Source organism: Drosophila mojavensis, unplaced genomic scaffold (genome assembly GCF_018153725.1).
Source record: "Drosophila mojavensis isolate 15081-1352.22 unplaced genomic scaffold, ASM1815372v1 contig_277, whole genome shotgun sequence".
Lineage (NCBI taxonomy): Eukaryota > Metazoa > Arthropoda > Insecta > Diptera > Drosophilidae > Drosophila > Drosophila mojavensis.
The window spans coordinates 4,294,120-4,317,580 of NW_025318822.1; the positions used below are offsets into that span (position 1 = coordinate 4,294,120).

Here is a 23,461-nt window from a genome sequence, read left to right on the forward strand (position 1 = left end):
AAAAACACTTTTAATGCAAGTCGTATAATTTAATAATGTAATAAGGAATCGAGGAGCAAGCAAGTCAAATTACGTACGTTAAGCAGCGCTTTTCTTGGAAATTCACAAACAAACAAAAAACGAGAGGAAAAAGGGCTTAAAAATAACACACTCAACTAATTAGTTGAAACGGGCGTCTTCTCGAGCTGCAGATCCACGATGGTTGAGATTGAGCGAGGATCTGAATGGCGATTGAGGTCTGCTCTGTGGATCTGTGGATCGTCTTATCGCGAACATGTAATTTAACTAAATATGGATGCATGAATAAATTCAATGGCATAATGAAGATAAACGCACTAAACCAAGACGCGAGACGTTGCCAAACGCAGAGAGTAACAAAAGCCGAAGCCAAACAGCAAAACAAAGGGCATATATGCCAAACAATGGCATACCCTGTATTCAAATTTGAATATGTAAAAAATTGTGCCAGATTTCTTTGCAAACGATGTCGTTCACAAATCTACATAACCTGCTATGCGATGTGATCAAATTAAGTTATATTAAATCGTATATACATATATATGATGTAAAGCATGAATGAAATACTCTGAGTAACTCTCATCAATTTTATGCAATTATGGCTAAGGGATTTGTTTAACTTTCTTGTGGAGCTCAACAGAGCTTAATATATCCCGTTTGGCTTTTAGAGCTGCTGCTGGGTATAGAAAGAATTAATACTAACAACAAGAAGCAGCAACTGACTGGCATGCCACAGATTATCGTGGCACGCAGACGCTGGGCAAACTGGCGGCGGCAACTTTTGGCCACGACAAGCTCATTTGAGCTGAAAATCCAAACAAAGGCATATTTAAATGTTTGGCAACATTTCGCGAGGCAGAAGGACATCACGCAGCAGCAGAAGCCGCAGCAGCAGCAGTATCAACTACTGTGTGTGCGGGTGTGTGCGTCTGTGTGTGTGTGTGTGTGTGTGTGTGTGTGTGTTGAGTGTGGCTGCAGCAAAACTCCTTTTCGCTGTTAATTTGCCAAACAATTGGCAGATAGCCAAGGCAAACGGCTCGACCTTAAGAGCAACAACAACAACAACAACTACATCAGCTGCAGCAGCAGCAACAACAAAAGGAAGCCAACTGACAAGTCAACCAAAGCATAGCTAGACGGAATGACGACGCGCCCCAAGGCGGTGCCTCATGTTGCGACTGTTGTTGTTGTTGTTGTTGCTATGGCTGTTTCGACTGCTGCTGCTGCTGCTGCTGCGGTTCTTGTTGCAGTTGCATATTTTGGCGTGCACGTTTTGCTTGTTGACTGTTGCCCGTTGTTGGCCAACAAATATGCCAAACAGCCAAGCAGAGGGGCCCGGCCAGAGCCAACCACCAAGTAACTCTTAAGACCAAAAATAAAAAAGAAACAAAAATAAAATGAAACGAGTTGCGCCACATCCCGCAGAATAACAAACATCGCCGAGCGCCAACAACTCCAAAAACTGCAAACTTGATTTACAAAAAACAAGCCGGAGCGCGCGCCAAAGGCAACAACTTTGAGGTAACAAACAAGTCGAACTTTTAATGCTCTCACCACAACACACACACTCACAAGTCTTGGTTAATTATGTACGCTGAAAGTTTGTGCGGTATGCCGGCATGCCAAGCATCTTATTTAAAAAGCTCGAAGAATTCGCTGCAGAATCTCTTAGAAGACCAAACTATAGATATACTATATAATTTTATGAAATAACTAGAGTTAAACAATTTAGTTTCATTTAATTCTCCAAGTGCATTGGAATTATAGAGAAGAATCGGAGGAGTAGAATTTTTGTAGAGTTCTTAGATTAGATATTGTTTGGTAATAAAATCAAAATACGATGATGCTGCAGTTTCATTTGCTTGTCGCTGTCTTTTTATCTTTCTTTTACTTTTTGTCTGCTGTTGTCTACCTTCGGCTTTCTTCTTGGCCCCTCAGTCCCCTGCGTATCTGTCCTCCATCTGTTCTGTGCTGCTGTTTTATCTTTAATTATGTTCGCCTTTCTGTAGCTCCACATATCTACGCTTTATACACTTCTCTCTTCTTTCTTTTCATTTACTTCGAACTTTTGTCTGCTCTCTAATCGAAATATTCCTTTAGATCTTTCATTCAATTTATCTCAAAAATATAAATGTTAAGCAAATGCAACTCAATTGTAAACCATATTTTGAATTCTGTCATACCCTCTGCCTAGGGTATAATAATAAACGAAGGTACTACAGAGCCGGCGCTCCAATAAAAAAAAAAGAAATACGAAATAAAAAACTGGTTCCCTTTGGCTTAATCCGGCATTCTTTTTGGCCAGTTCGTGATTAACTGTGGACAGTTCAACGGAAGGCCACAGAGGGGAGTATGGGATGGGCAGATGGAAAGAGTTGAGTGCGATTCAGCGATCGTCAGAGATTTGCTGCATGTAACTCAATCGCTGGCGCTGATCATTAGGCTTTTATGTTGGCCAGGCCAAGTTAACTGCCCGACCGACTGGTCGGTCTTTCCGTCCGTTCGTCTGCTTAAAAGTCGATTTCAAGTTCAGACAATGGCAGCGCTGATTGATGCGACTCATCACAGAGGAAGCGACAGAGAGGGGGATGCAAAGGGAGAGAGATAGAGAAGGAGAGGTAGAGAATTGGGGCCAAAACCGGGCGCTATTGCATTTTAAACAATGCCAATACGCTGACTCCCAACATGGCTAAGTAGTTGGGTTCCTGTTCAGGAACTTATACATATATATATATATATATATATACATATATATCTATATATACATATATATCTATGGACTCACACGTACACATAAATTCCGTTTTCTGGCCTTTTGTTCAGCGAGCTTTGTTGCTCTTTTCTGCCAAAACTAATGACTACAATTTTTGGGGCGTTTGCCTTCTGATGGAGATTGATTTTTTGATTTGGTTGGGGTTCTGTTAGGCTTTGTGCCTGGCGCCGCTCTCATATTATATACATATATATATATTTATTTATATGTATATATCTATATAAGAACAACCACGATGAATGGCAGAGCTGATTTGATTATTTACTTGCCACAAAAATCAATTTGACGGGCTTTTGGCACTGAGAGAGCAATTTTTTTGAATTTTATACGTGACTTTTGGCTCACAAAGGGGATAGAAGTTAAATTTTGCTTAAGACAAGAGAAACCAGTGTATTATGCGGTTATTGTGGTTAGATAAGTGTGAGGAGCTATAATGCTGCCAATTTTAGTTTTTAATCAGAAAACTTTAGACAGACGTGAAAAGTGTGGTAACATAACAAATTGACTGTGGCAAATGTTAAGTAAAAAATTTATAAACATTATTATGTAAAAGCTAGAACTATCAAGAAATTCATATACTCGTATATACATATATTGTGTAATAGTACATTTATACACTCCATCAACATATATTAAAGCACAAAGTAAAACAATGCATACAAAGAGCAATATTACACCGCCTTATTAACAGAATACTCTGTTTAAATAGTTGCAAAAATAAATAAGCAAAGGCCAACAACCACAGAGGCAAGAAAGTCAATTTCAACAAAGAACTATGACGCACCACCGGAAGTTCAATAAACCACAATGCAGTCAAAGAAAAATATAGAATTTAAATAAATTAAAATAGCAACAACATTTATGAAAACAATGCACATGAGCAGAGATTGTAATGGAGCTTTGCTTTTAACAAAATATTTTATTATTATGTATCTATGTGTGTGTGTTTTTGTTTTTTCGAGCAGCACGTGGAAATTGGGTAGCTTAACGAACAAGCCACAAAACAAAAAAAACTATATGGAAGATAGGTCGACCCCTGCTATAAAGCATGTAAATCACTCACGCGCAACTGGCAGACAAATTTTTAACACAAGAGCTCATCCGAAAAAAAGTAAACTGGTAAAAATTGTAAAATAAAACTACAAAAGCCAATGGGCCACTGAGTAAGTGGGGTCAACGGAGCGGGTCAGTGCAGAGCAGCAGCGTTCGAGCGTTGCCCATTTGGAGGAGGATGCAACGCAACAGCAAACGGTTTCGGAATCAACTAAGCGCCTTATGACTTATTCATTCATAATTATGTTGATGCATACAAATTAATGACACTTTAATTAGGCGGCAACAGCGTCCGCAGCAGCAAATGCAACAATAACAGCCGCAAAGCGCAATTTTATAAAGCAACATTATCAACATTAATTAAATGCCGCAGCACAACTGTTTAACAATGTGTAATATGTGAAGGAGTCGAAGTCGAATATTGTATATCCTAAAAAAAAAAGCTTTTTCTCTTCGTAAAAGATGTTTTAAATATGAATAAAATATATGCATTTGTTTCTGTATTACAATTATTATATTATTAAAATTAAAATCTACAACAAATCTTAATTAAAACTATTTTAGTTTATTTATTTTATTTCTTTTTTTTTTTATAATAAGGCTAATTAAATTTTATTTATATTTTAATATAAAACGTTAGCAAATCGTTTCTCAATACATTTGCATTTATTTAATAATAATATTATTTATTTAATAAAGTTTTCATAATACTTATACAAAAAAAAATAAAAAAAATAAAAAAAAAACAAGTAAGAAGACTCTAGTCGAGACTGCTCGATTAGGAGATACCCTGAACCCTCTAATCTGATATTCTAATCAGTCTGCACTTCTTTTCGACACACATACATACACACGCACGTATTACAATGCGCTCTGCTAACTGCGCAGTAAGCAGCGACTGCGCTTGGGCTGCGCTGTAGTGTGGGCAACATTATAAGAATTTATTTGTTGAATAATTTAATTTCTAGACGTACAATCCTAATGAAACTTTCAGGGCGTAATCATATGGTAAAAATGTGTTTACATTCTAGAGCACAAGCCTCTAGTACTTGAAATACGCCTTTTACAAAGGTGAGGGTGAGGGGGTGGAAATAGGAGTGGGGGGTAAATTTTAATAAAAATCGAAATTGTATAAAATATATATAAGTCTACATTTAAAATTTGCAAGCTCTAGCTCTAAAGGTGTAGGAGATATAATTAAATAACTAGATTTCGATAAGGCTTTTAATCGATAATAAAATATCGGGAGTAGTTATCGATATAAAAAGAAAAACTTGATATGCGCGTGATACACACGGACCTAAGAAAAAAAATTTCAAGTCTCTAACTCTTATATCTTCTGAGATCGACGCGTTCATACATACGGACGGACGGACGGACGGACGGACGGACAGACAGACGGACAGGGCCAAATCGACTCAGCTCGTCGCCCTGATCAAGAATATATATACTTTGTGGGGTCAGCCACGCCTCCTTCTGCCTGTTACATACTTTTAACAAAACCATTATACCCTGATTTCCCATTTTCAATGGGTTCAGGGTATAAAAAGCGCACAGAGTGTCAAAAGACATGTCAACTGCAAGCAACAGCAAAAAGGCTGAACCCAAAAGTGTTGCAACTGGTAAGCTAGAGATGGGTGCGTGTCGTGAATATGACTGCATGTTGTACGATATACTGGAATTTAAATTTTAAGATTTGTTTATAAATTATTGTAATATACATCGTGACACGAAAATATTGTGAACAATACATTTATAGATTTTTTATGTGCATAGCAAGTTTTTTTTTATTAATAATCGGATTGGTACCTTAACACACTCTCATCTCTATATCATGTTTTTTGTTTTTTTTTTTTTAAACCTTAACACTGGGGGCTGACAACTCTGTTGCAGCTGTAAGTGCAAGGGAATGGGTGAAAATGTCATGAAAAGTGCAGCAAACTTCAATTTTTTATAGACACATATAAATATATACATATATAACATATATATATATATATGTATATATATATATACCATTTTTTGTTGCTCTTTGTGATTTTGACGATGATGAAAGGAACGACAAAGCGGAACTTTTTATTTTTTATACCCTGCATCCAATGAATGTGCTTTAATAGAGCATAATGTTTTATGCAAGGATATGTAACATCTAGAAGATGACGTACTTATGTATACATTGAAAGTAGTCTAGCTTATTGATAATAATAATTGATAAGAGCAGAAGAAACTGATGTATAATAATTATAAATATCATATTATTATTGTACATAATTTATCTAGCCTTATTAAACGTATACATTATTGAGCAGAGTAATGAGGTAAGCCGGCAATCTGCCTCTCTATCAATCTCTCGGCAATCTGGCTCTCCGTCTGTTTCTCTGTATTCTTCTTGTCTATATGTATGCAGCAGTAATCATTTGGTATACGTATTTAGTCAATTTGAAACTGGAGAGAGTGCTCCTATTGATCACTCAAAGCACGACTGCAACGACCCCTACCTGTCGCCGGGCTCAACATTTGAGCGCAACTTGGGGTTTGAGTTGAAAGTCGCCCTATATAAAGGGCAGAGGCTGCAGCATTTCTTCAGTCGTCCAGGCCCAGTGGGGGTCAGTTGTGCAGCGCAGTAAAGGGACGTCATCGTTCAGCTAAACCATAAAGGATTAGAGGAAATACTTGGTGGAAATACTTGGAGGTAATATTTAGGTGAAGTACTTAGAAAAAATATATATGCATATACATACATCTACATATAACAATACTCAAAAAACAAAAAAAAAAAATAATATAATTTGTTAATCTATAGATTGTAGGGTATTTTGTAGTCCACGAAGCTTAGACAGAGTTATACATGAGTTATTGCATTAAATTCAAGTCAAGTTTTGCGGAGCTGTTTTTTTTTTCAACTTCAACTTCAACTTCAACTGCGTCTGCGACTTTATCATTGAAGCACGTTATCGATTATAATAATCGACAAGTCTGAAGTTATTACCTTAAGGACCCGGAGTTTTTATGGCAACCTATCAATGACCGAGGCAAAATGGCTATTATAAATACATAAATAGCTTAACGGAACCTAACGGATCGTCAGCTATAAAAGGTTCTTTAAAATAAATAGACAACTTTATGAGTCCAATTTCAGTTTGCGTTTATACTGTAAGATTTGAAATTAAGTAAAATGCTAATTACATTTTTATATATTTCCTATTTGTTTGAGCTTATGAACTGCTGTTCTTTATTTAATTATAGAAATTGATTGACATTTACATTTTAGCTGGCTCTGTGAATGTCAGAACACAGAAAAGTTCTGATAATTCTTTCTATAACTCTCATTTACAATTTTGAATGGTAAAACTGTTATTTAAAAGTAGAGAAGCACAGAAGCAAGAAGTACAGAAGCAAACTTGTTGCATTACATATAAATATAAGAGTAAATGGAAAATCACTCGAATACTCGTTAAACCAACTAACTAAATCACTAACTTGTCGAAATGAATCAAGAAAAAACAGCTGTGCTAACTAATCCAAAAGGTAATTAAAAGTAATTAGCAGCAGCACTTAACGCACTCATTGATTGAAAATAATTTAGGTTTCTTTTTGATGCTTTAAGTGCAAAACATCCAAAAACTATTGAAGTACACAGACATCCAACTATATCCCCGATTGTGGCATATTTCAACTATTTTTAAACGACTGACACATGCAGTGAAAACAATTTGTCTTAGTCATCAACGCACTCTGGCTTTAGCCTTAATACGAAAAGAAATCGACTCATTGAAGAACTTGAGAATCGTGACGGACAGACTTCCTCTTCTCTCTCAGTTCTCGGAACAGGCCTTACAATGCGCATTTTTCAAGTTTATTATGTGAACATTTATCATTGCATTGAGTTCAAACAAAATGCAACTAAATAAATTGAAATTCATTCAAGTAGTTTAGAACTAAATAAGAAATATATAAAATTGTACTGCTGAAGGGGAAATACCCTGCACTGATAAAATTTGCTAAATTTTAACCCTAATCATTTGTAGAAAATATTACAAAAATTTATATATCATATGCTACATATATGTACATATATTCAAGCTAAACTGCATCATATATCGATAACACACTACGTTTGTAGTGTATGTAAATATGTATATAACAACCGCAAGAACATTGCACCACAAAACAAAATAGAAATCAAAGTTCATTTTTTTCTATTGAATCCATTTTACTTTATATATATTTGTTTTTTTTTTTTGTTCAATAATATTGCGAATGCTGTGCTCCGTCTGAGGCGAGGGAGAAACCTGGGCGGAGTCTTTCTGATTGTGTACAGCAACAAAATCAATGTAAACAAATCGCGTGCGCACTCAACAACAACAGCAACAACAACAACAACTGAGGTGTGTCTGTGTATGGGTGTGAGAATAGACTAAGGATAAGTTAGGGTAGAATGCAGGGCGTTGGTTTGGTTTCGCTATATATATGTACGATATGTAAGCGAAAACTAAGAACAATGTCATGCAATCAACTTTAGGCCAAGTGCAGTCAGCCAAAAAAAAAAAAAAAACGCACAGGCAACAACAATTCACAAAACTAAAAACAAAAATTGTTAAAATGAAGCAAACGCAGGATAGTCGAAGGGGTAAACGGCTGCAAAATCAAGCTAAAAAGCATAATGAAAAATGTTCGTTGAGTGCTTTTGTGTGTGTATATATATATATATATTTGTGTGTGTGTGTGTGTGTGTGTGTGTGCGTACTTTTCTTTTTTTTTTTATGAACGTCATAAGGTGCACAATTTATTGTTGCAAGTTGCACTTTTTCCACATTTTGTGTGCTATAAATTTTATCGAATTTCTTCTCATTTTATTTTTCTAGAATTTTGTATCGATTTAAGTTGAGAATTTAAGACATCAAAGTTTTCCTCTTTTTGCCTTATGTCGATTCCAGTTTGTTTATCTGCCTTTCATTATGCAAGCAAGCTTCATTTATGCAAATTTGTGGGAAGTTGTTGTCTGCTGAACTGTGGAAATTATTCAAATTGTAGTAGAGCAAAAATATGAGCATTCAGCAACGAACGATCAATGAATTTCATCTTTTCTATTGATAAATAGACTGAAAAATATATACAAATATTTTTTCAAAGTGAATTCCTTAACAAATGGTTCATCCCGGCTGTAAATCAGACAATTTTATAATAATAAAATGGAATGGTTTATCGATTATTAGGTAAATAGTCGATAAGCTATTCTATTTTTTGGAATCGGTTCTCCATTGGAAAAGCCAATATCAAATAATATGAATTAGATTTAACAATTTTATATATTTTTTATGAATAATTTACAATAGTATTATCGATTAAATTGATTGATAAAGTTCTATACAAATATTTAATAATTCATATACTTCAAGAGTTAAAAGTTTTACTGTCAAATAAGTTAGAAAAACTCTTATTAGATAGCTCAAAGAAGTATCGATATTTCTATAACATTGTCTTTGTATCTTACATATGGATATCGATATCGACATTTTTGCAACCTTCGACTATATGTGTAATTGCATATTCGAAATATTAATTACAATAATTTCCTTGATAAACTAGTTATTAAGCCATTGCAACTAGTTAGTAGTTAGTATTTATACGAATGCATATCATTGCCTATCGTGTTTTATAGTATCTCAATATCGAAGTGCATTGAAGCGGCACATGCAATTTTTGCCACTTGGCACAAAGTAATTCGATTACATTTGCCATGCCAGTAGGCCATATGATTAATTACACGCCATAATAAGCGTGCTATAAGAGTGCGTCTATGTGTGTGTGTGCATATATGTATATATGCATGTGGCGGCTTTACAAACAGTGATACAATTTCAATGTTCTGCACTGGGTTTCATGTACAGCTTTTTAGAGCATTTTTACTTTTTCTGCAGTCGTCAATCGAGTTACAGTTTTTTTTTTTTACCGATATTTTTCCTTTGATACCCTGTACATAACAAAGTTAGTGAAGTATATACGTGGCAAAGATATGCATAAAATCCGAATATTTGGTTTTCTTTGTTTTCTTATTAATATATAAATATAAAATATTTTTCTGTTAACTCAAACTCAAAAAGTTTTTTTTGAAAACCAATCGATATCAATATAAAAATTAAAAATAAAATCAATTTGTGTACTCTACTTTAGCTGTTCTAGCAAGAAAAGTCACAGAACAAGCAGCTATAGGGTATCTCCTAGTCAAGCACTCTTACATTTTTAGCAATGCACTCGCACAGATTGCTAAAAACTTTGTGTGTTTCTTTTTTTAGTGCACTCTTCCATATATATATATATATATATATATATATATTTTCCCCATTTTTGTTGGATGAGCCGCCATCTAATTTAAGGTATGAGCACTCAGATGTGTGTCGGTTTTGTGGTTTATTGGCTATGGATTTAGCACAAACACACACACACACACAGAGCAGAATTCAATGTTGTTCCCATAAATGCGCCGCACTGCAATTTTATATACATTTTCGTTTCTTTAAAATTTTTTGCTCTTTGTTCGGCAAGTGAATTGACTAACGGGTCAAGGTTGACAGAGCGCGCAATTCTTTTATTTATAAAACCACATAACGCACATACATATCTTATATATATACATGTATATATATACATTTATATATGTGTGTATCTGTGTGTGTGTGTGTGTGTGTGTGCTGCTGCACGTTCTTTTTGCGGAAACTCTGTGAACTTACATGGCATTTTAAGCCAGTTGCCAAAAAGCAGGGAACAGCAAATATTAACTATGACATTTATGACACACTTTTCTTACTTGGCTGCAAAAATTACATAGAACTTGCAAGCAACTAAAACAAGAAGAAGATGACGAAGAACACAGAGGAGGCACAAACAACAACAATTGCTGCAACTCAACAGAGTGCAAACAACAACAATTTATTGTCACGTGCCAAAAAGTACATACAGCATATAAAGCAGTGTATAACTTTGCCAAACAAGCAAAGCGAGTGCAAAACAAGTGAAAGAAGTTTATATATGTCAATTTAGTCGAATGTCGATATACCCTTACAGAACAAAATTGTGGAAATGTTTGAAATATTGACTGTATCCTGATAAGAATGAAATATTACGGCATGATTTTATAAGAAATATCGATAACATATTCGATTAACTCTAAAGCGATATTAAAGTCGATAATTAAACGATAAATATTGAGCAATACAATATCTACTGATTATAGCTGAATAACTGATTAAATCATATATTTTTAGGCAATACAAAGTCATCTCAAGCACTTCAGATAATCATCAAATAACATGTCCTGATAGTAAATCAATTTTTTCTATAAATCGATTGAGAATCTTTTCAATCGATAAGTTTCGATTTTTAGTTAAGTTTAGTTAAATTATTTGACATTTTGAAAGAAATCTTCTTAAAGAATGTTAGCTTTCATAGCTGAATTGAAATGATAAACTAATGCAGATACTCTACAGTACTAGTACTTTACTATACTCTAATACAATATTCTATAGTAATATAGCAAATCATTCTTATTTTCTTAAGACTTCTAGTGAGCTTAATTGAATGGAAGCTTGACATTGAATGGAAATGTATTGAAACCATTTACATACCCATTAGATAGAGTATTAACGCAAATACAATGACAACTTCTTGGCATTGCTTTCAAAAGTTACTCACCGAAAACAAAAAATACAACAAACATAAACACACACAAACACACGCACACATACAAATCCAAGCCGAACGAAGATGTCACAGTGAATGCCATAAATTTTGTGATATCACATAAATATTTTCCCGCTCACCCCCTGCTCAGCCAACCAACTCCATTCGACGCCTTAAAGTTTGCATTGTTCGTATTTGCATATGAAATCAAGTGTTAAAATGCAGAAGCTCAAGTATTTCTTTGAAAAGTAATTGAGTGGCGAGCTGAGAAGGGCAGACAGCTGTGGCTCATGAGCATTTGCAAAAGGTTTGCGCCCCGAAGGAAATAACTATATAAACATATTGTATATATGTAAATAAATACAAATTCATGCACATCTGCTTCGTTTATGTAGCTATTATTTTTATCAAGTATATACAATATATTTTATATAACTTTTATGTTATCATTTGTAGCTTGATAGCTGCCAAAAATGTTTTTGCCTCAAATATATTTTTGCCTGCTTTCCATGCACTTTACAAAGTTCCTTTTGCATGAACAGTCTGCCAGCATTGATAACAATCTGAAGCAGTGTTGAAAAGTGCCAGAAAGAAACAGCTAGACGTATATTAGGAAAGAATTTTTCTCAACTGATATTTCGAAAAATATCAGTCAAATTATATGAAACGAATATATTTTTTTAAATTTGTATATTAAGGTAAGTGCTAAGTAAAATGGTATACATGTAAAGACTATTTCATATATCTAAAATGCTCTATATAATTTTCGAACTATATTTTGTGTTATATTATACTATATACTATTTATAATGGTGCTTTGATTAAAGAACTTACTTATACATATGTATAAACTATTTTCAAGCGTTTCACACTTTATACAAAATGTATTATGCCCTACAAACTTTAATTGATTATACCCGTTAGCAGAATTCAGCTGATTACTTAAGTGAAAGCTTAAAATAACCCAGAGGCCTAATTTTAACACACATGTTTAGTTAATTAATAGCTTACGCAACAATAATGTATATTTATAACATAATATGTCTTATGCAACAAACTCATTATGATTTCAACTCAATTGATAATCCCTGATAACTTCCGCTTTGAAGACAGATTACCAAATATATGCAAAGACATGCATACATACGTATACATATGTCTATATGCCTATATGCCAAAGATTCAGCATAATGACAATTCTGTTAAACTGGTCGAAAAAGTAAAGAAAAAAGTTGCCAAAGCTCACAACTGAAACAAAAGAAACGCAAAATCTGCAATATCCGTTAATTTGTTTGAGATCAACTTTTTTCTTTTTGGATTTCCTGTATTTCTCAAAGTTTTCCTTTGCGAAAGAAAGACGAAAGACAGTTGAAAGTGTCTCGCGAGGAGAAGCAAATAGCGAAGCGAAAAGCGAAAAGTAACGAGAATCTAGACTGCAGCTATCAAAATACATGCGAGTGCGCGTCTGAGTGTGTAGGTGTGTGTGTGTGTGTGTGTGTGTGTGTGTGTGGTATGTGCATAGCTTGTTCCGTTTTTGGGAACTGCCAAAGACAAACAATGGCAATGTCAGACAGTTTTTCCGGCATTTCCCTCGCTTTGCCATGCGCCGCACGTCGAGGGCAGCTCAAAGAAAAATGCCGACAAGATGCTGAAAAACTGAGCGATGGGCTTGCCATGAGGGTTGTGGGCGGTATTTTGGGTAAATTGGAAAAATACAAAAAGAAAAAAATCACACACACACACACACACACACACATACATATACATTTCTGATAATTTGCCGTCTGGCTGAGAAGAGGACGTGAAACGAGCCAATGCTAAGCTGAGTTGTTATTCTTTGTCAATGTCGCGAGCGTGTCGCATTTGCCAGCGAAATAGGCAGAAACTACGGCCAAATGAATTGGCCTAACTTTAAAATGAAGCAAACATGTATATATACATATATACATATATACATATATACATATATGTATACATCTCCAGCAGATCTGCAGATATTGGCAAAGCATTTTTGGGGCTTTTGATTCTCATACTACGACAAATTCCTATTTACATTTGCCCTATGCGGTTCCTCTTGCCTGACTGGATTCTATTTAGTTGGCAATGCGCCAACAAAACCAAGAAAAAAGGAAAAACGTTACGCCTCGAGGCACGCCCAATTTTAACTGCAATATCAGCGCAGAGTCACGCCCCAAGCTTGGCCACATTGAGTTAACAGCAAAGCTAATCCTGTGCCACTCGCTCGTCATTTGAAATTTCTGCTCTTCGCTTTCCATTTTCGACAAAGTTCCAGCAACTTGACCCCGAAAACCTTTGCTGTACCCCATGCACATCAAACTTCCAGCAAAGTAGATTTCAAATAAAAATAACGCAGATAACATAAATAAAATGCGTTCTAAAAAGCTTTGGCTATACTTCACTCCTAGGCAACAGCTGAAAAAATTGCCCACTTGAAAGCAAACAAAACATTGGCGAAGAAGGTACAAAGAGGAACAGAAAAGATTGGGAAGTGATAACAGTCAAGAGAGCAAATGCAAAAGACAACTAAAAAAAATTGCATTACTGAGGAGTAAAAGGGGAGAAATAAATATTTACGAATGATAAGCAAAATAAAAGGAAAATCAACAACAATCTTAAGTAGAAATACAGGAAGAGGAAGAAGAAGAGGAAAGCAAATAAACTGTATTTAAAAGTTATATTTGAGAGTTGGGAATTGAAACGTTTATCAATGAATAAATAGAATAAATATAGTTAATGGTAGAAATATATGTATATAACCTTTACGAATGTCACGCAAAGACAATGAAGAATAAAGAAGTACACAAAATAATAAAATCTACGTTTACGTTAGAATACAGAGAGAGCAGCAAATATTTGACCATTAATGGAATTAAACAACATGCTAACCTTAAAGCCTACGATAAATATAAACACTCCGATTAACATTTATATACATTTAACATTTATATACACATATATATAATGTTATGGGTAAATCTACATACAAGGAGGAGCAATTAGGCAGTAGTGGAATGTCCAACAACAAATTGTGTATACAATTAATTAATTAATTGATTGTCAAGATAAATCAATTACAATTGAGTGTACATAGAGTAAACACATATATACACAAACATATTTTCAAATGATGCTAAAGTTCGCTTGAGCTCAACTATGAACCGAACAAATTCTCGTATACATATAAACAGCAAACGAATTGGATATATTATGGCTAGCTTTGTGAATAAGTAAATTTATGAATAAGTGGAAAATTGATTTGAAAGCTAAAATCTAAATTTGAGCAAAACTGAAGCATTTTTTAAATCAAATGAAAATAAACAAAAATTTCTTAGCAAATTTTCAGCCCGAAAGCGTGCGAAAAAGTGTCTTATATTGTTTACGTACTTTTTCCACAATTCTTTGTGAGGGCGTGTAAAACATTTGTTGTTTGTTTATGTATATACATATTTATATGGCAAACCCTCTCTTTTTTGTTGCTTTTAATGCCCAGGGTATGCCAAAAACGCGTATGCTTTTTGCCTTCACATATCGCTGTACATTAACTCGCATATAATATATCTAAATTTAGTTTTCTTCGTTTAGTGAGCGATCGCTTATTGTTCGATGGGCTAAATTTAAATAGAGCCCTGCTTTCTTTATAAAACTAACAAATTTGAGCAAACTGTTTGCAAAAGATCTTAAGATATAGGTCAAAAAAACTTTCAAAAATAGTGAAAGAGATTCATTGACAGTATAACTGGATAAGTAAACTCTTTTAAATTTGTTGTCATTATTTGAATACAATGCATTCAGTATTTAAGATATTGCAATTGTTCAATAAAATATTATATTATATAGTACTCTAAGGTTTTATAAAAAAGTATATAAAAATAAATATATAGAAATAAATAGAAAGATTATATATATTTTATTCAACTTCTGGAGTACTACTATATAACTGCATACTGTATATTACTGATACTACAGTATTAATAGAATTATGAGGATTTTATTTGCCTTTTATTTTATTTTATTATTATTATTTTTTTTTTTGCACATACACTAGCACACACATATGGATGCATATACATAGATATATATTTTTTGTGGCTGGCTATTTTTGGCTATTTGCGTTGAGGCACAATGTGTTTAATATGCTTATAATTGGAAATGATTTATGTACACAAGCTACTGCTACTGCTGCGGCGTGAAGGGCCCACACATAGGCCTTAGGGGTCTCATGCAGACCTTAGACCTTCCGCTGCGGTCGGTCGGACGCCAAAGTACTCAATGCAAAAGATGAATAATTTCAGTTATGTTTTCATTTATTTCGTATTTCGTTTATGTGGAGGAGTGTACATATGGGTATGTGTGTGTGTGTGTGTATGACGTGTATGTTGCGATTCCCATTAAAAATAAATAAACCAAAAAACTTCTTGAGGCTAACAACGTTTTTGTCCATTTGTATTATACAAATATATATATAGATATAGTATATGTATGTACATATACGACAAGTTGTCTACAACTTAATAAACGTCTTGTTAATGCCAATAATTTAATATTTCTGAAAGATTTAATCGGTCATTCAGCTCGCTAAACTCTCAATATAAAATTTAATGTGAACTCTTTTATTCATTTGCTTATTAAATTCTTTTTTACATGCTTTTAATTTGTGTAATAGTTCATAATTGTTTTAATACGTTTTTAACACAATAATCAGATAATCTTTTAATAATTATATCGATAAGAATCTGTTGACCATGCTGGAGATATATTAAAATGCAAATTTACCGATTTTGCTTTAAAGTTATCATTTAAAGTTTAAACTAAATATTTAAAAAATCTATAATATCTGATATATTTACGCTAAGATGATGTGCAAAGCCCTTGGGATATATTCAATAAACCTAAATAAATCAAAGAATTCAACTATATCTCATTTAATTATTAATTAATCATTAACCTACAGACTTTAAGTAGAACTTACAATAATTCCCACTTCTCTTATAAACTAAGTCTTATTGAGAATGCTACAAACATAATCTAGACAGTAAACAACTATCAAATTTCCTGGAAATCTTTCACTTCGAATTATAAAATATAAAACTATATATATATATATATATATATATATATATATATATATACTCAAACCGAATCAATTTTTCTGTAGCAAAAACTTGTTATTGACGTCAAGCAAAATGTCCAACATAAAGCAGATGCAAACAAAATGAAAATAAAAACAAACAATTATATTCCAGAAAGTGAGAAAATTCCAAAACTAAATTGAGAGCAAAACCGAATTAAAAAAGAAAGACAAATCCAAAATATTACCAAGGCTAAAAAATTAAACAAATCAGGTACTGAAAATAAGCTTTAAATAATCCATTAACAAAGTTTAACGGCCTTGGCAACAGAACAAACAAGTAAGAAGGCTCCAGTCGAGACTGCTCGACTAGGAGATACCCTGAACCCTCCAAACTGATATTCTAATCATTCTGGACTTCGTTTATTCATACATACATACAGCGACTGCGCTTGGGCTGCGCTGCAATGTGGGCAATATTATGAGAATTTATTTGTTGAATAATTTCTTTTGTAGACGTATGATCTTAATGAAACTTTCAAAGCGTCATCATATGGCTAAAATGTGTGTACATTCCAAAGCACAAGTCTCTAGTACTTGAAATGCGTTTTTTACAAATTGGGGGCGAATGGGGCGTGGTATCCAAAATCTGTAAATTACAAAATCTTTGTATCCATTAACTTTATATACAACGCAAATTTGAAGTCTCCAGGTCTAAAAGTGTTCAAATTAAGCTGAAAAAACAAAGTCGATTTTTCGATTATTCTCGATAAAAAAGTTATCGGATGAGTTATCGAAAAAATAAAGCAAACTCGTACTGCCTATGGTATACACGAGTATGCATGCCAAATTTCAGCTCTCTAGCTCTTATATCTTCTGAGATCCTTTTGCTCATACGGACGGACGGAGGGACGGACGGACGGACAGACGGACAGGGCTATATCGACTCAGCTCGTCGTCCTGATCAAGAATATATATACTTTATGGGGTCTGCGATGATTCCTTCTGCGTGTTACATACTTTTCACAAAACCATTATACCCTGATTTCCCATTTTCAATGGGTTCAGGGTATAAAAAGAATGTATAATGAGAACAAAAAAATTTTAAATTATACAAAATGTGGAATAAACAATAAAGCGAAAGACAGAAAATCAAATTGAACTTTTAATAGGCGCTCACAACAGGCAACGCAAGCCACAGAGAGACAGAAAATCAGAAATCAGATTAATAATTGCTGAGAGCAAATAAAACATAATTAAGACAAAGCAAACGGGGAAAAATATAACAACAACAACATTGTACACGCACAGAAGCGTAGAAAAGAAATCTAAAAGTAAACTATGAGCACCAACTACCTGTGCAGCAACAAAAACAACAACAACAGCATAAAGAGTAGAAGAGCGCGTTGTGAGAGCAGCAGGAAGACAAAATGTAGCGTAGCTGAGGGAGAGTGAATGAGCAAAACCGGTATCACAAACAAACAAACAAAGCGAACGAAGACAACACCAAATAACACGGGCATGCTTGCATGCCTACATTGTCTTTGTGTGTGTGCATATAAGAAAATGTAGCTTCGCATACAAAAATCAAAAACACACATTCACTCACACACACACAAACACACACAGAGAGAAAATAAGCAACGGCAAAAATGCAACAATGAGAAGAGAGACAAACGCAAAGGCTACAGAAAATGTGCATGCTGACAGGTTCAAAAGCAAAACAGGAGACGAAAATGAAATGAAACGAAAAACGGGAGCTGAATTGTCGCCGCCGTCGGCGCGCGTTGCATGCAACAAGCTGCAGCAGCGTATTTTTACACATTAGCGCAAATATTTGAATCATTTTTAGCCTCGTCGACGGCGACCGCATTTTGTGTTATTTGGCAAAAGTAAAAGCAAAACAAAAACAAAAATGCGCGCGCGCTCTGTTACACCCACACAGACACACACACACACGTCAGAACAGCACGCACAAAACGGTACTTTCATCATTTGTGATTTCCACAACATATTATTATATACATATCTAATTTTTGTATTACTCACCTTTAAACTGTAAATGGTTGCTTAATAGTTGTTTGCACCTTGCAACAAAATTATTTGTGTTTATGCTGAAATATTTATTTATACATATACATGTATAAATATATATTTGAATATTTCACTAGATTGCGGAATGGGCTAAGTAACAACAACATTTAACATCACAAACACATGCTCGGTCACACACACTCGCACACATACGCCACTGCACACGCACGCCTACACCAATGGTAATAACAGCACTTGTGTGCACTTTGTGCTTCTTTTTTCATGGACTTTCGGAATGGCGCTTAGATTTTGGATTTCTGTGTATGCGGGCACTGTTCTTGTTGTTGTGGTTGTTAAACAATAGCAAATTGTTGTTGTTAGCAGCGCGGCATTCGTTATAAAAATGCTTTATATTTGCAAATACGTATGAAATTTCATACATATGCGTAACGGTTAATCGCTTTAATAGCTAATCATCATCAATGATTTTCGGCTGATTATTTAAAAAATTATTTGACACTTAATCATTATTTACGAACACATAAACAACGTAGCGAAAATACCAGCGGCGAACGAAGCGACGCAGTGACGCGACGATACGCACGGACAAGAGAAGTATTACTGGCGGAAAACACTGTTAACTTTTCTTATAAGAGCGCGCCAATAACAGCGTAGAGATGAACGCGTGTGCCAACATGGCACGATGTCGCTCAATTCAACATAATTATTTGAATATCAACATTATAATTTTAAGTCTTTATCATTCCAAATGCTATGCATTGATGTACCTTAATACTAATTCAATATAATTTCAAGACTCAAGTAAAAAAATGTGACCATTATATATGTGCGTCTAGCTGTTTTGTCGTGAGTTTAAATCGATCACGAGAGCATCACACTACTACCAACTGTTAAATCAAGTTCGGTTATTTAACAGAGTGATTCCAGCAAGAGATGCGCAACTAGCGTAAAAAGCTTTTTAGCTTTATATTTAAGATTTGTTAGAAAGCCAGAGATATGTAATTTCTTGATCCGAAATTAACAATATTCTTTCAATCAACTGAAAAATATTTGCATCTAATATATTCAGCTGCATTGATAATGTATTAAATCAACTTTGTTATTCAAGCACTGCAACGTTGCAGTGCCATTAAGCTGTTATGTTAACATATATCTAACAGTGCTGAATAATTTCTCACAGAGAGCAACAGTTGCACTCGCAGTCTGTTAGCTAAACAGAGAGAGTGAACATATCAGCTTTAGCTTTAGCGCTTAGCCGATTTCGGCTAACGGAAAAATTATAGAGTTCTGCATCTACATTTTATTTATTCTGAAGCCTTGTATATTTATAAATCTGCATTTTCAGCATTAGTTTCTCTTCTCTAGTGGCAAACGCATGTTCCACCGCCTCCATTGTCAGCGCGATGCACTGACTCTTGGTCAAACCGAAGGATTCTGTTGCCAGGAAGAATTCGTCCGATAATGTCGTATCGAATACGCCACTGTCATCAGTACAAAGAACTTTTGGTGCACATGTTGCCATCAGCTGCTTGAGATGATGGGCCCCAATGTTGGCCACAGTTCCGGACTTGACGTTGCTCGTCAAACAACACTCGATGGGTATATTTTCCTCCTTCATATGCTCGAAACCAGAGTCAGATAAATATGTGCCATGGCCACAGCGCGACATGCCAAAGCGAATCATCTCTCTAATCTCTACTGGATTATCCACTTCGGCACAATGCATGGCCAGCTTTAGACCATGGTTTCGTGCCTTGCTTAATACTGGTATAAAGTCCTTGAAGTTGCCCTGATTCGGATTTCCGCTAAAATCAATACCAACTATAATTTCTGGCTCGATTGTGGCTAGTTCCACCGCTAAGGCGACAGTTTCCTCAGCCACGGCCACCGGCTCGGCACGGTTTATGGACGGCAGTAATTTTACCTTGATCTTATACAGATCGGACTTATTTTTTATGACACCCAGAACGGTGTCCAGATACGAACGACGGGACATATTTCCGTTCGCCTTGGGCGTGGTGCGCAGCTCCACATATATGACATTATCCTTGGCGAAGTCACGTATAACCAATTCGGTGGCGTACTCCAGACCCTCTTTGGTTGAAGTCAGCTCATGTACGAAGCCAAACTTTTCGAAGCAGTCGTCCAACTTCGCGCCCTTCTCGAATTTAATGAAACGCTCGCATAATGTAGAAAATTCTTTTGTCTGTACGCCATAAACTTTCGCCGCCAATTCGCGGATGCTGTCAATGTTCAAACTGCCATTTAGATGAGCGTGCAGCTCGATTTTCGGCAGATTACGCAAGAATTGTAGCATTTTGTGTAATTTAATTTATTTGGGAGTTTGTATTTATTGTCAGCTGTGTTTTGGCTTTTTATTTATATTTGGGAGTGCTTAGTAGCCCTGGCACTATCAGCTGTTGTTTAACAGCATACACAACATTAACATACGCCTGCTATTAAGAAATATGATTTTCAATAATTCAAATGAAAGGAAAATGCAAACCAACTAAATAAATATAATACTAATTTTGTTTGCCAATGCGTAGTTTGTTTTTATTTACTACTTTCATGTGAATTCTCTAGGTCTTGAGCTTTGATCAAATGAACATTCTGACTCCGTTATCAGCTGATATGATTCCGATAACTTAATAATCGATATATACGTAAAATTATCGTTTATGTAGCAGAAGAAACTACTTAAATAGAAAAATTATTTATTCTGAAGATACATAAACGAGAGAAGTAATTGCTTGTTGCCATGTCGGATGCGCACTTAGAAGCGCCGCCTTCGGTGCGTCTCACCAACGATGATTTTCGTAAGCTGCTGGCCACTCCGCGTGCCCCGCCACCAGGATCCTCGAGCAGCGCAGGCAGCGGTTACCTGGCCACTGCCCAGTTTGCCACGCCTTCTGCTGTCGGTGAAAAGAAGAAAAGCCAGAGCAGCAGCGAACGGAATGACCTACGTCGCAAGAAGAAGAACTTCTATGCAGCACTCAAGAAGCAGGAGGATGTCAAGCTGCAGGAACTCTCTGAAAAGTACAGAGATCGTGCCCGCGAACGTCGTGACAATGCCAATCCGGACTATCAGAATGCCAGCACGCCCGGTCATGGCAGCAGCACAAATGCCTATAGGGCCGTGGCACCAGATATGAAATCTGGAGTGGATGCAGCAGAGCGCCGACGTCGTATCATACAGGAGTCCAAATTCTTGGGCGGTGACATGAAGCATACGCATTTAGTGAAGGGTCTTGATTACGCCCTGCTGCAGAAGGTGCGATCCGAGCTGCACAGCAAGGAAGCCGAAGAGGAGGAACTGGCCGCCGCCTTGGCACGAGAAAAGTTGGCCGAAGAAGCAGCCGCCGCGGAGCAACTGGAGGCCGAACGTCGCGAGGCTGAGGACATAAATGCGATCAACGGTCCCATGGCACGCAACATATATAATCTAATACAGGCGCGGCGCTCCAAGGAGGTGCCCCGCAATGAGCTGTTTGCGCCCGGACGCATGGCCTATGTGATCGACATGGAGGATGAGATGGACATGGATATACCGACGACGCTGAAGCGCTCAAAGTATGAAGTGCCCGTGCCACGAGAGGACATTGCAACACTGACCACGAATGACATTGTCATCAATAAGCTGTCCCAAATTCTGAGCTACCTGCGAGCCGGTGGACGCAACAAGAAGAACAAGAAGCGCGACAAGGATAAGCCGCTGTTCTATGAGAAGGAAGTGGAGAATGTGCATGGCGGCAACAGCAGCGCCAGTGGCGCAGCTGCCGGTGGCAGCAGCTCAATGCCGAGCGGCAGCAAAGCCTCGAAAGCTGTGGGCGACAGCATCTACGATGATGTGGGCGATTATCAGCCCTCAAACTCGCGCAGTGATCGGCATCAGTCGAAGCCAACAACGGGGCAATCCTACTTCGGAGATGCACCCGCCGAGCCGGAGCCGGTAGTAACAAGTATACCGCCACCTCCAAAGATATCCAAGGCGATGGCGTCACGTTTTGCCAACGAACCGGAAGGCTATGCTGAATGCTATCCGGGTCTGGAGGAGATGAACGATGCCATTGATGATTCAGATGATGAGGTGGACTACACCAAAATGGACTTGGGTAACAAAAAGGGCCCGATCGGACGCTGGGACTTTGATACGCAGGAAGAGTACTCGGACTACATGAGCACGAAGGAGGCGCTGCCCAAGGCTGCCTTCCAGTACGGAGTTAAGATGCAGGATGGTCGCAAGACGCGCAAAAACAAAACCGAGAAGAACGAAAAAGCTGAGCTCGATCGCGAGTGGCAAAAAATCCAAGTGAGATTTGGCTTAACATAAGCTAGAATCTGCAACTAATTTGCATTCTATTTTTACAGGGTATCATACAGAAGCGCAAGCTGCCCAAGGATGGAGGCGGAGATGAACCAGACTACAAATCAGCTAAATACTAAATTAGTTCAGAGCGGAAACTCGTTTCAGGATTTGCATGAAAGCTTAAGAATATTCTAATTGAATATTTTTATTTTTAGCATGAAAACAGAAATAAAGCTAATTTTACTTGAATCTGAAACGGATATATTCTAATCTCCAATCATTCAATTATACAAAATTATTATATATTAATAATATATATTATACAATTAGGGAAATCGAGCATGATAAATGAGGTAATAAAACATTTATTAATAAATGCCTCAAATATGAATAAATATCTGAATTTATTTTTAGTTGGTTAAAATTCGATTCCGAGATAAAAACACATTTCTTTTAATTTATTTTAAACATTATGAACTATTTA

At 35.9% G+C, this 23,461-nt stretch overlaps 3 protein-coding genes across 7 annotated transcripts in view; 1 reads left to right on the forward strand and 2 right to left on the reverse strand.

Annotated features, from left to right (window-relative positions):
- LOC6574314 (furin-like protease 1) overlaps positions 1-19,273 on the reverse strand; it is a 173,644-nt gene extending 154,371 nt beyond the window's left edge. For 4 of the 5 annotated variants that reach the window (XM_032727991.2, XM_032727990.2, XM_032727992.2 and 1 more), the window contains exon 1: positions 18,663-19,273. The gene's annotated coding sequence lies outside the window, so the exon portion shown is untranslated. The remainder of the gene's footprint in view (positions 1-18,662) is intronic. The other variant, XM_032727994.2, reaches the window with a different exon arrangement.
- A 680-nt stretch (positions 19,274-19,953) lies between these two features.
- LOC6574321 (adenosine deaminase-like protein) lies at positions 19,954-21,190 on the reverse strand. The gene has a single exon (XM_002000338.4). It carries the CDS (start codon positions 20,983-20,985, stop codon positions 19,969-19,971), a length of 1,017 nt encoding a protein of 338 aa, XP_002000374.1. The 5' UTR covers positions 20,986-21,190; the 3' UTR covers positions 19,954-19,968.
- Positions 21,191-21,270: 80 nt separating this feature from the next.
- On the forward strand, positions 21,271-23,237 carry LOC6574322 (protein Red). The gene is made up of 2 exons (XM_002000339.4): positions 21,271-22,980; positions 23,040-23,237. Exons 1-2 carry the CDS (start codon positions 21,430-21,432, stop codon positions 23,112-23,114), a joined length of 1,626 nt encoding a protein of 541 aa, XP_002000375.1. The 5' UTR covers positions 21,271-21,429; the 3' UTR covers positions 23,115-23,237.
- Positions 23,238-23,461: the final 224 nt, after the last annotated feature.

What these genes read in the sequence shown, in the direction of transcription:
- LOC6574321 (XM_002000338.4), bottom strand. Translation starts at nt 20,985, where the DNA reads ATGCTACAATTCTTGCGTAATCTGCCGAAAATCGAGCTGCACGCTCAT.
- LOC6574322 (XM_002000339.4), top strand. Translation starts at nt 21,430, where the DNA reads ATGTCGGATGCGCACTTAGAAGCGCCGCCTTCGGTGCGTCTCACCAAC. An exon ending in GCGAGTGGCAAAAAATCCAA is followed by an intron (nt 22,981 to 23,039) that starts GTGAGATTTGGC and finishes CTATTTTTACAG; the next exon opens with GGTATCATACAGAAGCGCAA.